Below are 16,254 nucleotides of genomic sequence, written 5' to 3' on the forward strand. Positions count from 1 at the left end.
AGCACAATTCAAAGTGTTGGTGCTGACCCTGAAAGCCCTAAACGGCCTCAAAGGCCCAGTATACCTGAAGGAGCATCTCCACCCCCATCATTCTGCCCGGACGCTGAGGTCTAGCGCTGAGGGACTTCTGGCAGTTCCCTCACTGCGAGAAGCCAAGTTACAGGGAACCAGGCAGAGGGCCTTCTCGGTGGTGGCACCTGCCCTGTTGAACGCCCTCCCAGCAGATGTCAAAGAGATAAGCAACTACCTGACATTTAGAAGACATCTGAAGGCAGCCCTGTTTAGGGAAGTTTTTAATGTGTGACGCTTTAATGTGTTTTTAATCTTTGTTGGAAGCCGCCCAGAGTGGCTGGGGAGACTCAGCCAGATGGGCAGGGTATAAATAATAAATCATTATCATTTATTATTATTATTATTATTATTATTATTATTATTATTATTATTATTATTATTTCTAGCCATAACTGGAAATGCCAGAGGTGGAGACTGGAAACTTCTGCATGCCAAGCAGATGTTCTACCCCTTCCCGTCCACCTTGCCTGGAAGGGGCACAGCTTTCTTCAGTTTCGAACACCAGCTGACTGCTTAAGGCAGAACTCTTCAGGCAGTGTGGGCTAGTGGTTGGAATTCATAAGCAACGTGGCCTCTGGGATCCCAACCCCAACTCTAAGCCGCATGGCCAAGTCACAACCCAGAGATGTTGCGCTGGAGTGCCGAAGACACAGGGCCCAAGCCAAATGACGAGAAAGGAGTTTCCGCCCAAACTTTAGGAAGAACTTTCTGACAGCAAGAGCAGTTCAGCAGCGGAACAATTCTGTTATTCTTTGAATTAGGAACACCAGCCTTCGCCACAAACACAGAGAGCAGATCTTGCTTAGTGTACAAAATTTATTCCCTATTTATAGAGTTATTGGTCATGCCAGCCTTTTTGAAGAGTGGCGGGGGAGAGGGGAGAGAGATGGAATGACAACGGTTCACAAGGATCCTCGTACAAGAGGTTTCTTTCCTGGGGCCAAGAGGCCAAGAAGACACAGCCGAGGAACGTTGCTTGGGGGGTCGTGGGCGGACCCCCCATCTCCTTACTCCCGCGCACCATAACCAGTGATTTGGTCCTCGTTTCCTTCTGCGGTGCCATGGCACAGCTCGGAAGGTCCTGTCCCCTCGGGAGGCTGCTAATCCCTGGTTTCTGGGCAGAATGAACAGGCAAGAGGGCGCAGCTACACCCATCATTCCTTTGGTCCTCTCCCATCGCCATCCTCAGGCTTGGCGTCTTGGCGCTGCGCAGGAAGCGCTGGCTGGGCCGCCCGGCTGGCCGCTTTCAACCGGAGCCGCTCTAAGAGGCACTCGGCCGTCTGCGTCAGGCTGTGCTGTTGGGGGCAAGGAAGATGGGGTGGGGGGAAAAGCAAGAGGACAGGTTTTAATCTGAAGGAATTTGCTCCGTGCTCATCCCTACGTTCATCAAGAATGGTCCCTCGCAGCGAGGGCTCAGGACCGCAAGACTTCAAGGATCACCTCTTCCCATATGAACCTACCCGGACCCTGAGATCGTCAGTACGTTTCCGAGCACAATTCAAAGTGTTGCTGCTGACCTTTAAAGCCCTAAACGGCCTTGGCCAGGTATACCTGAAGGAGCGTCTCCACTCCCATCATTCTACCCGGATGCTGAGGTCCAAATCCGAGGGCCTTCTGGCAGTTGCCTTACTGAGAGAAGCCAGGTTACAGGGAACCAGGCAGAGGGCCTTCTCCGTGGTGGCGCCCGCCCTGTGGAACGCCCTCCCACCAGATGTCCAAGAGAAAAACGACCACCAGATTTTTAGAAGACATCTGAAGGCAGCCCTGTTTAGGGAAGCTTTTGATGTTTAATAGGTTATTGTATTTTAATATTCCGTAGGAAGCCGCCCAGAGTGGATGGAGAAACCCAGCCAGATGGGCGGGGTAGAATTAAAAAATGATTATTATTATTATTATTATTCTGAGGCCCTCCTTCGTGTGCCCCCTCATCGAGAGGTCCGGAGGGTGGCAACAGGAGAACGGGGCCTTCTCTGCAGTGGCTCCCAGTCTGTGGAATGCTCTCCCCAGGGAAGTTCGCCTGGTGCCTTCATTATACTCCTTTATACATTATACACCTTTAGGCGCCAGGCAAAAACGTTCCTTTTTAAGTAGGCCTTTGGCTGATCCGATTTACATCCTATGCCCTTTTAAAATGTGGGGTTTGGGGAGGGCTATTGAGCTGTTGTTTGTATTTTTATTAGGTATTTGTGGTTTTATTAGGTATTTGTGGTTTTATATCTTGATTTTATTCTATGAACTGCCCTGAGACCGCCAGGTATAGGGCGGTATATACCATATTTTTTGCTCTATAAGACTCACTTTTCCCCTCCTAAAAAGTAAGGGGAAATGTGTGTGCGTCTTATGGAGCAAATGCAGGCTGTGCAGCTATCCCAGAAGCCAGAATAGCAAAAGGGATTGCTGCTTTCACTGCGCAGCGATCCCTCTTGCTGTTCTGGCTTCTGAGATTCAGAATATTTTTTCTCTTGTTTTCCTCCTCCAAAAACTAGGTGCGTCTTGTGGTCTGGTGCGTCTTACAGAGCGAAAAATACGGTAAATTCAATAAATAATAATAATAATATAATAATTTCGTAACATTTCAGGGGACACCAAAGGCAATAAATGTGAATAGAGAAGGGAATCGTCGTTGCACAAGGCAATATGTGGCAAGGAGGTGAGCAAAGCCTTGAAAGGGCTCCGCGCAATTTGCCAGCCACTCAGCAACAAAAAGGAGGAAGCTCCCAGAAGGAATCAGTGTGGTATAGTGCTTAGAGTGCTGGACTAGGAGCTGGGTTCGAATCTACACCCCAGCCCTGAAGCTCACTGGGTGGCCTTGGAGTCACTCACTGCCTCTCAGCCTAACTTTCCACACAGGGGTGTTGTAAGGGTAAAATGGGGAGCAGGAGGAGAACCGTGTATATCACCTTGAGCTCCTTGGAGGAGAAGTGGGATATAAATGTAAAACATAAACAAACAGGAATGATGGGCTGTGACACTTTGAGTCAGACCTACCCAACATTCTAGGACTGGGAATAAAAAAAACAACGGGTTTGCAATGTTAGGCTTTGCTGAATGGGGGAAAAAAATGTCAGCACATGAAGCTGAATTTTTAAATGGAAGGTTGGGGGTGTTTCCCCCCCCAAAAAAATGTGTCAGAAACAAAAATTGGCAGCTCTAACCAGATTTGACACCTGTGGATCTGGGTTTTCTGCCAACTCACTGCATTTAAAGAATGCAAATCTGGCTGGAAGTTATTTGGGATAACTTCTCTTTAATTTATTAGGCACTTTCAGATGGCTGTTTATTCTCTCTGCTCAGTGGGCAAGGAAGAAGGCATTGCTAGGTCAGGATGAGTCCTCAGGGATATGGCAGGCCTCTTCACTGAACGTTGCCCTTTAAAATATTCGAAGTACCCAACCCTCTGGCTTCCAGGAATACAAAGGGGAAAACTGCGCAGTCCTTACTCTGCCACAGGGGTAGTGAAAACCAGGCCTGGGTGCTTCTTGCAGCAATACGTGAAAACCGCAAAGTGTTTTGGAGAAAAAGGAAATGAAATGAAGTCGAAAACCTGAAATGGATGAGGTACGGCAGCCTCTCTCGAACCTGGGTCTCCAGCCGTTGCTGGGACTACAATTCCCATCGTTCCTGGGTACCAGGACCCACGGCCAGGGATGATGGGAGCTGCAGTTCAAGAACACCTGGGGACCCAACATTGAGAAAGGCAGTGGCAACACCACCCCTACCCCCAATACACCCACCTGGAGGATATGCAGCCCTTTGAGACACACCACCACCAGTTCGCAGAGGCCGTCACAGGTGAGGTCGACATACTCCATGCAGAGGAGGGGGCTGGGGAAAGTGCGCTGCCAGAGCAGGTGGAACTCCCCGTCGGATGGGCTGGAGGGCTGGACTCCCGCTGTAGCATCTGGGGCCCGGTACTTGTAGCACAAAAGCTCCTAGAAGACCAAGGAATTCTAGTTATGTTTCCTGTGATCAACCAATGAGCATTGAAGGATACTGACAAACTGCTGCGTCCAGTTCTGGGCACCACAATTTAAGGAGGATGTTGACAAGCTGGAAGGTACGCAGAGGAGGGTGACCAAGATGATCAAGGGCAGGGATAGGCAAACTAAGGCCTGGGGGCCAGATGCGGCCCAAATGCCTTCTAAATCCAGCCCACGGACGATCAGGGAATAAGTATGTTTTTACATGAGTAGAATGTGTGCTTTTATTTAAAATGCATCTCTGGGTTATTTGTGGGGCCTGCCTGGTGTTTTTGCATGAGTAGAATGTGTAAAAGGTAAAGGGACCCCTGACCATTAGGTCCAGTCGTGGCCGACTGTGGGGTTACAGTGCTCATCTCGCTTTACTGGCCGAGGGAGCCAGCGTACAGCTTCCGGGTCATGTGGCCAGCAGGACTAAGCTGCTTCTAGCGAACCAGAGCAGTGCACGGAAATGCCGTTTACCTTCCCGCCGGAGCGGTACCTATTTATCTACTTGCACTTTGACATGCTTTCGAACTGCTAAGTTGGCAGGAGCAGGGACCGAGCAACGGAAGCTCACCCCGTCGCAGGGATTCGAACCGCCAACCTTCTGATCGGCAAGTCCTAGGCTCTGTGGTTTAACCCACAGTGCCACCCGCGTCCCAGTAGAATGCGTGCTTTTATTTAAAACACATCTCTGGGTTATTTGTGGGGCATAGGAATTCGTTCACTTTCCCCCCCAAATATAGTCCAGCCCACCACATGGTCTGGGGGACGGTGGACCAGCCCATGGCTGGAAAAGGTTGCTGACCCCTGATCAAGGGTCTGGGAACCAAGCCTGATGAGGAGCGGTTGAAGGAGCTGGGTATGTTTAGCCTGGAAAAGAGGAGACTGAGAGGAGATATGAGAGCCATCTTCAAATATCTGAAGGGCTGTCACATGGAAGAGGGAGCAAGCGTGATTTCTCCAGCTCTGGAGGGTAGGACTCGAATCAATGGCTTCAAGTTACAAGACAGGAGATTCAAAGTAAACACTCGGAATAATTTTCTGATGGGAACTGCTGTTTGACAGTGAAACAGACTCCTTCAGTAGGTGGTGGATTTTCCTTCACTAGAGGCTTTTTAACTGAGGTTGGAAGGCCAGTGGTCAAGGATTCTTTAGTGGAGATTCCTGCACTCCACAGGCTTGGACTGCCTCTCCTGGTATGTCCCACAGAGGAACTTACGGTCTTCAAATAAAAGCATCTTGAAGGTCCCAGGCCACAGAGAGGTTAGGCTGGCCTCAACTAGAGCCAGGGCTTTTTCGGCTGTGGCCCCGATCTGGTGGAACGCTCTGTCACAAGAGACTAGGGCCCTGCAGGACTTGACATCTTTCTGCAGGGCCTGCAAGACAGAGCTGTTCCGCGCAGCCTGACTCCCTCCTTTGGCAATCTTTACAAAACTTTATGGTTGCCATCAATTTTGATTTTAATTAATTTTTATAATGTTTTTATAATGTTGCACTACTTTGGTGTTGTTAGCCGCCCTGAGCCCGGCTTCGGCTGGGGAGGGCGGGATATAAATAAAAATTATTATTATTATTATTATTATTATTATTATTATTATTATTATTATTGGACTAGATGACACAGGCTCCCTTCCAACTTTACATTTCTTGATTCTATGATCTGCCTGTTTGTACAGGGTTTTTAAGGCTGTTGGAGTCTGGCCTGCAGGTGGCAGTCTGAGCTATCATTTGCAATTTTCATATTTTTGTTTTCATGGGTTGCTTTCTGGTAACAGCCCCTGGCGAGGAACAGTGGGGCACAGTTTAGGTTTAAAACACATAAATAAACATAAACAAAAACCTATGGAGGATGCCAAATTGGAGAAGGCTGCCCAGTAGGAGCACCCTACGACCCTAAACCCATCCAAGCCAACATGGTGGGTGAAGGCGGATCTCTCACTGCTGACCTGCCCATAGGTGCCAAGAAGGATCTCTGGTTCACGGTCAAAGTTGACGTCGGTGACGAGGGCACACAGGACGCTGTCATACTGGTCACTCAAGGGAAGGACCAGCTGATCGTCCAGGCCTCTCTGCAGCACATTCCTGGAAGGGGGGAAGGAATAAACAACAACACTGGGTGGTATTCAACCAAGTTTTACTTAGAGCAGACACACTGAAATTCATGACCACAGCTAAGGCAGGTCCATTAACTTCAATAGGCCTATGCTGAGTAAAACATAGATGGATACCACCCACTGCCATATATGAATAACGAGGCAGCAGATGGCGATGACCCAGTCAAGAGAAGTAATAGTAATAGCACAATTCAAAGTGTTGGTGCTGACCTAAACAGCCTTGGTCCTGTATACCTGAAGGAGCGTCTCCACCCCCATTGTTCTGCCCAGACACTGAGGTCCAGCTCCAAGGGCCTTCTGGCAGTTCCCTCATTGCGAGAAGTGAGGTTACAGGGAACCAGACAGAGGGCCTTCTCGGTGGTGGCGCCCGCCCTGTGGAATGCCCTCCCATCAGATGTCAAGGAAATAAGCAGCTATCCTATTTTTAAAAGACATCTGAAGGCAGCCCTGTTTAGGGAAGTTTTTAATATTTAATGCTGTGTTGTTTTTAACACTCCACTCACCTGTAGACGACAGACAGTTCAAGAGTGCTGGTGACAAGGACACTGTAGCTCTGAGCCTGGGGGCCAGCATTACCTGCAGGAGAAGATATAAAGGTTTAAAACACACAGACAGAAGAAACCCACACCAGAGAAAGAGCGGAGCTACCTGCACGGTTCCCAAATGCTGTTGAGCAGGGGTCAGCAACCTTTTTCAGCCGTGGCCCAGTCCACCGTCCCTCAGACCATGTGGTGGGCCGGACTATATTTTGAAAAAAATAATGAACGAATTCCTATGCCCCACAAATAACCAAGAGGTGCATTTTAAATAGAAGCACACACTCTACTCATCTAAAAACAGGCTGATTCCCGGACCATCCGTGGGCAGGATTGAGAAGGCGATTGGGCCGGATCCAGCCCACGGGCCTTAGGTTGCCTACCCCTGCTGTTGAGGCTCGAGCTAAACAGCCTCTCATCCTACACATCAGCTATGTCATGGGCTGGCTGCATGAAAAAGGATGCTGAGAGTTACCAGCTGGGGAAACCCCAGGAGAAGAAGACTCAGAGCCTGGGGAGCGTTGGTGGGACAACAATGAGTGGTCAGAGGGAGAAGACTGGGAGGAGGTGGTGGTGTCAGAAGCTGAAGAGGCAACAGGGTTTAGTGAGCAGGAAGAGGCTGTGGCAGACAGCTGTTCAGAGGCAGGAGAGGAGAGGGGCCAGGAGACAGAGATAAGGCAGGCTGCCGAAGAAACCAGGGCGTCTCCCACTCCCGCTGCAACCGGATCCCCGCCCGCAGGGCTCCCAGAACCAGAAGAGGTATGAAGAGGGTGGAACACAGGAAGCCACACCGACAGAGTCTCAGGTTGCTTGGGAAGAACCCAAGCAAGGAAGAAGCTTAGGCAACTGTGGGAAGACAGGGACCTTCAGTCCGCGCAACTTGATGGACTCAAGGGCATCCTGATCAAATTTGCAGATGACACCAAACTGGGAGGGGTGGCTAACACCCCAGAGGACAGGATCACACTTCAAAACGACCTTGACAGATTAGAGAACTGGGCCAAAACAAACAAGATGAATTTTAACAGGGAGAAATGTAAAGTATTGCACTTGGGCAAAAAAAATGAGAGGCACAAATACAAGATGGGTGACACCTGGCTTGAGAGCAGTACATGTGAAAAGGATCTAGGAGTCTTGGTTGACCACAAACTTGACATGAGCCAACAGTGTGACGTGGCAGCAGCTAAAAAAGCCAATGCAATTCTGGGCTGCATCAATAGGAGTATAGCATCTAGATCAAGGGAAGTAATAGTGCCACTGTATTCTGCTCTGGTCAGACCTCACCTGGAGTACTGTGTCCAGTTCTGGGCACCACAGTTCAAGAAGGACACTGACAAACTGGAACGTGTCCAGAGGAGGGCAACCAAAATGGTCACAGGCCTGGAAACGATGCCTTATGAGGAACGGCTAAGGGAGCTGGGCATGTTTAGCCTGGAGAAGAGGAGGTTAAGGGGTGATATGATAGCCATGTTCAAATATATAAAAGGATGTCACATAGAGGAGGGAGAAAGGTTGTTTTCTGCTGCTCCAGAGAAGTGGACACGGAGCAATGGATCCAAACTACAAGAAAGAAGATTCCACCTAAACATTAGGAAGAACTTCCTGACCGTAAGAGCTGTTTGACAGTGGAATTTGCTGCCCAGGAGTGTGGTGGAGTCTCCTTCTTTGGAGGTCTTTAAGCAGAGGCTTGACAACCATATGTCAGGAGTGCTCTGATGGTGTTTCCTGCTTGGCAGGGGGTTGGACTCCATGGCCCTTGGGGTCTCTTCCAACTCTAGGATTCTATGATTCTAACTGCCTCATTGGGACAAGATCTAACGGGAAGAGTTGCTGTGCTCCCTAGGCCTGGTTTCCTGAGCTGCTTGTTTCTTTGATTAAAGAGTTAACTACACTGATGCTGTCTGAGTTATTACTGTCCTGCTCCTGGCACCCGCCCCTGACAGCCAACCACAAGCCACCTCCAGATGCTGGCGGACTTCAACTCCCATCACCCCGATCCAGCAGAGGAAATGATCAGGGATGGTGGGAGTTGGGACTCCACCATTTGCCCGGAAGGCACCAGCATGGGAAAGCCTGCCTTATCTCCACCTGAGGTTGCAGAGAAGCCCATGGCCCCCTCTTGTTTCTTACCATTTGAAGCCACGGTTCCTGAGGGGTCGCCTGGAGGGCAGGAAGCTGGCAGAGCAAACACCAGGACTTTGGAGATGGGACCGTCTTGCTGGATGTTCCAGCTCTGCAGCACCACTTGGGCAGAGGGAAGGAAGAAGAAGAAGAAGAAGAAGAGTTTGGATTTGATATCCCACTTTATCACTACCCGAAGGAGTCTCAAAGCGGCTAACAATCTCTTTTCCCTTCCTCCCCCACAACAAACACTCTGTGAGGTGAGTGGGGCTGAGAGACTTCAGAGAAGTGTGACTGGCCCAAGGTCACCCAGCAGCTGCATGTGGGGGAGCGGGGAAGCGAACCCGGTTCACCAGATTACGAGTCCACAGCTCTTAACCACTACACCACACTGGTGTAGGGGCAGAGGGGACAGTCAGCCAACACCACAACGGCTCAGCCTTCAAGAAAGGTGCTGCTAGGAATATTTATATGCCACTTACCCCCCCCAAGATGGAGACTAAGCAGTTTACAAGTATAAAATCAATTATTATATATATATATATATATATATATATATATATATATATATATATACACACACACACACACATTTTATTTTTAAAGTTCCATAGAAACAGCTATAATTAAAATTTACAATAAAACAGTGACAAAGCACAGCACTTAAAGACAATTAAATAGATCAGGAAAGTTCACATTCAAGGCAATGCCAGCTTAAACAAAGCCGGTGGAATGCCAATAGTGATAGGGGCTTCTCATACGGGGCCTTTCGATTTCACCCTTTGCCAGCCTGGAGCCCTCCAGCTGTTTCGGTCTACAACTCCCGTCAGCTCCTGCAGGCTGGCTGTCAAAAGCTAGTCTACCAAGTGCTGAAGCCTAGGATGTTTGCACAGCCAGATCCCTCCCTCCAAAAAGATTCCACAATGAGCAGAGAAACTTGCCAACCCCCTTTTAAAACATCACAAATAAAGGAAGCTTACCTCGACTGGCTGGTTCAACGTGGGCGACTCGGATGTAGCCGCTCTGGCAGCCAAAGGCCGTGATCCGCTGCCCTGAGTTTGGAATGTTGTACACATCTAACCAGAGGACGCTGCAAGGAAGAGAGGAGGGCAAGGATCAATGAAGTGGGTGGTTTCCTGGGCAAAACAGAGATCGGAGAGAATGAAGGATGAATGGGGGATGTAGAGTCCGCCCCTGGAGGCAAGGAGTGCAACTGATCTCTACTCATGAGTAGCCCCTCACGAGTAACCCCACTGAAACTTACATACTTAAGTTGGTCATGCCCATTTCTAAGTGTCTTCTCCAAGTATGACCAAGGTTGGATGCAAGCCTCGGCACCTAAAACCTAGTGCACGGTTTTGCTTTTCCCCTCCTCCCTCCCCATCCCTCCTCCTTTTGTGCTGTTTTTAAGGTAATAATAATAATAATAGAATAATAATAATAATAAAATATTTTTATTTATACCCCGCCCTTCCTGGTTCAGAAAACCAGGTTCAGGGCGGCTAACAACAAATTTAAAACACTTAATTGATGCTGCAAAAAAAACCAGCATAAAACACGGTATAAAGCGTAAATAACAATAAAATCAAGAATCAATTTAGGGGGGAAATCCATCCAATAAACATTAGATTGTGAGCCAGTGTGGTGTAGTGGTTAAGAGCAGTAATCTCGTAATCTGGTGAACCGGGAAGGGGAATAAAAGATAAGGTTATGTTCAAGTTGAAAGCCAGGTGGAATAGCTTTGTCTTACAGGCCCTGCAGAAGGAAGTTAAACCCTGCAGGGCCCTGGTCTCGTGGGACAGAGCATTCCACCAGGTCGGAGCCATCACTGAGAAGGCCGTGGTGGAGGATAATCTGACTTCCTTAGGGCCCGGGACCTCTAAATTATGATTATTCATGGAGCTTAAGGTCCTCTGCTGGGCATACCAGGAGAGGCGGTCCTGTAAATATGAGGAGAGGCTTCTGTAAGCCTCCTTCCTGCGCACACACACACATACAGTAGTACCAAAACTTGCTCTCCCCATACCAGCTCTCTCTCCCCCTCTCCCTTCTCTTGTTTTTAATAGCAAACCAGTCTTCCTACTTGCTTGGCAGCTCCTTGAGTTCAGGGAAGAGGTTCTCCACAGGCTGCTCCTCAAACTGGTGCAGCTCTTCATTCTACAGAGGAGAGAAGCAATGCAGTCGCATCAGGGCGCCTCCAACGCAAAGGCTAAACCAAATCTTGCCTTCATCTGGTGGCCTCACCTCTTTGTATAAGTGGATCGCAGGGTCATTGCCACTCAAAAGGAAGACCGTCTCCGGCTGGTCAGCAACCTGGACTCTGCGACAAGAGATGAAGCATTTTCTTTTTCTTTTTAAAGAGCTTTGTAATTTATTTAGAGTGTTTGTATCCAGCTCTTCAGCCAAAAGGGCTCCCAGAGTGGCTTGCGCAGTTAAGATAGGGCAGTCTCTGGCCACAGGTTAGCGGGGGGAGGGGGGGTGGGAATGACACACAAGGAAAAAGGGACAAGCAAGGAAGAGGGATTTTGTTTTAGAGAGAGATGAGAAAGGGCGAGTGGTATACGTACTCTGCATGGTACAGTTGGAATGGGGTAAACTGCAGTTCCAGATTCAAGCAGCTCTCTGGATAGAAAGAAAAATACTCTCTGAAAACAAGAAAATATATGCCCAGTTTCCATAGCTCCATAGTAAGGGGGGGAGGGAGATAATATACATTCAGTACGTTTCAGTACAGCTCCCAGTACGTTTCCGAGCACAATTCAAAGTGTTGGTGCTGACCTTTAAAGCCCTAAACGGCCTCGGTCCAGTATACCTGAAGGAGCGTCTCCACCCCCATCGTTCTGCCCGGACACTGAGGTCCAGCACCGAGGGCCTTCTGGCGGTTCCCTCCCTGCGAGAAGGCAAGTTACCGGGAACCATACTAAGGGCCTTCTCAGTAGTGGCACCCACCCTGTGGAAAGCCCTCCCACCAGATGTCAAAGAGAACAACAACTACCAGACTTTTAGAAGACATCTGAAGGCAGCCCTGTTTAGGGAAGCTTTCAATGTTTGATGTATTACAGTATTTTAATATTTTTTTGGGAAGCTGACCAGAGTGGCTGGGGAAGCCCAGCCAGATGGACAGGGTATAAATAAATTATTATTATTATTATTATTATTATTATTATTATTATTATTATTACTACTACTACTACTATTACTACTATTATATCAACCTTCTCTGGATCATGAACATGCCCCAGGGGAAGTGCAGTCGTACCTTGGAAGCCGAACGCCTTGGCTCCCGAACAAATCGGCTCCCGAACAATCGAAACCCGGAAGTTCTGGTTTTCAAATGGTTTTTGGAAGCCAAACGTCTGCCGCAGCTTCCAACTGCAGCAGAAGCTGTGCTTTGGTTTTCGAACATTCTGTTTGAAAACCAAGGTACCACTGTATCATCACCAAAATCAAAAGGAAGTTGTAGCTCTCAAGAGTCTGATATTACCCAATTTGGAATTCTGAGCGATTGCGTTTTTAAGAGCTTAAGGTGCTAGTCCACTGGGAGGATAGCTTCAGAAGTCTTCTCTGTTGAAAATGCGAACATGCCGTGTATGCTGGGCTTCATACCTTGGCATAACTAACTAGAATACCTAATGGCTTTTAACTTCCAACTTCCCACCCCTCTGAATATGGTAGCAGATACTACTGCTTTGTTTCGCGCCAAATTCTGCACTTTGACTCCTACACCTGTGAGGGTTTTCTAAGCAGTTTTGATGTATTTTGCTTCCAGGACAAGAGTTTTCAAAGATTAACAGGGAGATAACAGAAGACATTGGAGGGAACTTTGGGCACTGATTTCAGGGTTAGGTGGGAAAAACAGATACTGAAGACTCACGTGCAATAGAATCTAAGTTGTATTCTGAGCCTGGTTCATAGTCGCAGTAAATGTTAAGGAAGGGGCTGGCTTTGTCGCCGGAATCCTGTGGAGATGGGAAGATAAAGAGGCAAAGCTGCAAGTTCATTTCACATCAAGAAGACTTTGCAGTACACATAATTACTTAAAGATGCGTTCTACTGGATCAAACCAAAGTTCTATCTAGTCTTCCTTTTTCAGGCCAAGGAAGGCTGTCATGGGGCTTAATCCAGTAATAAGCTATGTTATGTCCTCATTTACCTACATACTGCTTTTTGGCCCAGATGCCCTGAAAGCAGTAAGCAGGTACAAAAACTATATAAAATGAAAGTACAACAAATACAGCTATTCAAAACAATATGAATTAGCAAATTCACTAAATACCCGCCAATCACACCAGTACTGCTGTAAAGTGGTTGTCCTGAGGACGAGAATTGTAAACCATTGTGTTAATTTAAGCTACAACCTAACCCAAGGCGTGTCTTCTTGGAAGCAGGACCGGCCAAAATGGAACAGCACATCCTCCGAGGCCCCAATACCTAAAGGACTACCTTTTCTTGTGAGGACCTACCCTGTATACCTGAAGGAGTGTCTCCACCCCCATAGCTCAGCCCAGACACTGAGGTCCAGCTCCAAGGGTCTTCTGGCACTTCTCTCATTGAGAAAAGTGGAGCTACAGGGAACCAGGCAGAGGGCCTTCTCAGTAGTGGCACCCCCCATGTGAAACACCCTCTTATCAAATATCAAAGAGATAAGCAATCCTATGACTTTCCATAGATATCTGAAGGCAGCCCTATTTTAGGAAGCTTTTAATGTTTGATGTTTCATTGTTTTCCTTTAGATTTTGTTGAAAGTAGCCCAGAGTGTCTGAGGCAACCAATTCAGTTGAGTGGCATACTAGAAATTTTATCATTATTATTACAGTATTATTATTCCCTGATGTCAACGTCTGAGATCTCTTCCCTGCATGTCACCTCCGTATACAGTATTAGGTCTCCACCTTTCAAAAGCACTGCTTGTGAAGAACACACCAAGTGACGCATCATTTCACAAAGGGATGAAAGCCACACCTACCTTAATAAAGGTGATCCCCACCACCAAACCCCTTTTGGGAGGTGATTTGTTGAAAGTGTCAATGGAGACAATCTCGGCATCAACTGAGAAGCAAAGGGACACACAAGGAGACCATGGGCTAATGGAGATCAGCTGCCAGCAGTTAGCATCCAACAAAGATCACACAAGAAGAGAGGGAAATGAATGAAATGCTGAACTGAGAGATTTCCTCTCCTAGGGGGTGGAGTTTGGGGGGGCAGCAGAGGAAGAGCAGGGCTACCTTTGAAGGTGACCCGGAAACTGCAGTTAATCCAGAATGCAGCAGCTAGACTGGTGACTGGGAGCGGCCGCCGGGACCATATAACACCGGTCTTGAAAGACCTACACTGGCTCCCAGTACGTTTCCGAGCACAATTCAAAGTGTTGGTGCTGACCTTTAAAGCCCTAAACGGCCTCGGTCCTGTATACCTGAAGGAGCGTCTCCACCCCCATCGTTCAGCCCGGACACTGAGATCCAGTGCTGAGGGCCTTCTGGCGGTTCTCTCACTGCGAGAAGTGAGGTTACAGGGAACCAGACAGATGGCCTTCTCGGTTTGGCGCCCACCATGTGGAACACCCTCCCATCAGATGCCAAGGAAATAAGCAGCTATCCTATTTTTAGAAGACATCTGAAGGCAGCCCTGTTTAGGGAAGTTTTTTAATATTTAATGCTGTATTGTTTTTAACACTCGATTGGGAGCTGCCCAGAGTGGCTGGGGAAACTCAGCCATATTATTACTATTATTATTATTATTAGGGATGCGGGTGGCGCTCTGGGCTAAACCACAGAGCCTAGCACTTGCCAATCAGGTGGTCGGTGGTTCGAATCCTCGCGACTGAATGAGCTCCCGTTGCTCGGTCCCTGCTCCTGCCAACCTAGCAGTTCGAAAGCACGTCAAAGTGCAAGTAGATAAATAGGTACCACTCCGGCGGGAAGGTAAACGGCGTTTCCGTGCGCTGCTCTGGTTCGCCAGAAGCGGCTCAGTCATGCTGGCCACATGACCCAGAAGCTGTACACCGCTTCCCTCGGCCAGTAAAGCGAGATGAGCGCCACAACCCCAGAGTCAGCCACGACTGGACCTAATGGTCAGGGGTCCCTTTACCTTTTACTATTATTATTATTATTATTATTATTATTATTATTATTATTATTTATTATTATTACCTGGGTCACCCGGTCCCTCACTCCAACCCACAGACTGCCCCCCTCCGCCCACTGAGCCCACCTGCCTCCTTACCTGGGATATAGGTGAACTGCAGCTCCCTGGCCACGGGGCGCAGCTTCTGCCTCAGGTCTTGGTAGCGGAAATAAATCACTTTCCCCTTCAGGGTGGCAGCCAGGAGCCCCCCAGGCCCGTCCCCGCTCCCCCCGGGGGGCACAGGGACCCCCAGACCCGTCCCTGGCCCCTCGGAGACCCCCACCTCCTCCTGCCCCAGCCCCGCCCTGGGGAAATCCTCCTGCCCCGGGCCCCTCCCGCCCCCGCGGGCCGCCCCGGGCAGCGCGGCCAGCCCGTAGATGTTGCTCTGGGAGGAGAAGCGGGTGAAGCTGTCCTCCGAAAACGGGCATTCCCGGGAGGGATCCATTCCGGCTCAGGCACCGCTACGGGCAGCCCCGTCCTCCCTTCCCCACCATTATTGGAGAGCCGGAGGTAAAAAGGGGTAGGGGGCTTTCCGAAGGGGACGTCGCCGGGCCAGGAGGCGTCGCGGGCCTGTGACGTATGCCCGATTCCAAGATGGCCTCTTTAGGCTCCTTCCCGTTGCCCGGCGCCTTCGTTATTATTATTACTATTATTATGATTATCACCACCATCATAGGGCGGTTTGCAACATAAAAACGCCAAACTCAATATTGTAATATCCCCATCGCCGACACGTGTGGACGTCGCAGTCTGCAGCTTGCGGGGACGACGTTTAAGGGTGGCGTTTTAAAATAATCATAATAATAATATACAACACTTAAAAATTTAATCAAAAGCAAGGAAAAGAGGCATAGCTTTAACAAGTTATAAAGAATTTTAGGAGCCTGTCTAGAGAGTCACCACGCCCCAAGTGAGAGAAAACAAAAATATGTGATAACCAATAAATCGATTTAAAATAAAATGGGTTGCAGAGGGTTAGATTAGATGACCCTTTGGGAATTTACGCAGCCTGACATCTTCATGGGGTTATTGCTAGGGCTGTAATCTGCAAATGCTTAATTGGCACAATCGCGTCATGTCTGTATTGAAGATTTAATGATTATTATTTATTGAAGTTATATACCGCCCTTATCCCTGGAGGTCTCAGGGCTGTTCACACAACAAAAGGCGCCCTCTAAAAGGGGGGGCAAAGGGGGGATGTCAAGGCCCAGAAGACACCAGAGATTGGAAATTACATCTCTCTTAATGATTTGCTCCAAATGCTTATCTATGGTAGTTTTTGAACAGGTGACAAACACATAGCAGGAAAGTAACGCACTTCCA

General features: G+C 48.6%; 1 protein-coding gene across 1 annotated transcript; it reads right to left on the minus strand.

Moving 5' to 3' along the window:
- Window positions 1-874: 874 nt before the first annotated feature.
- On the minus strand, window positions 875-15,449 carry KPTN (kaptin, actin binding protein). The gene is made up of 12 exons (XM_081922189.1): window positions 15,031-15,449; window positions 13,775-13,857; window positions 12,683-12,767; window positions 11,376-11,430; window positions 11,053-11,128; window positions 10,892-10,965; window positions 9,789-9,898; window positions 8,818-8,931; window positions 6,655-6,727; window positions 5,984-6,119; window positions 3,807-4,004; window positions 875-1,367 (listed from the first exon to the last, which is right to left on the minus strand). The coding sequence occupies exons 1-12, from the start codon at window positions 15,374-15,376 to the stop codon at window positions 1,227-1,229; spliced, it is 1,491 nt and encodes a 496-aa protein (XP_081778315.1). The 5' UTR covers window positions 15,377-15,449; the 3' UTR covers window positions 875-1,226.
- Between the last annotated feature and the right edge of the window lie 805 nt (window positions 15,450-16,254).

This window comes from Podarcis melisellensis (assembly GCF_964234715.1).
Source record: "Podarcis melisellensis genome assembly, chromosome: 8".
Classification (NCBI taxonomy): domain Eukaryota; kingdom Metazoa; phylum Chordata; class Lepidosauria; order Squamata; family Lacertidae; genus Podarcis; species Podarcis melisellensis.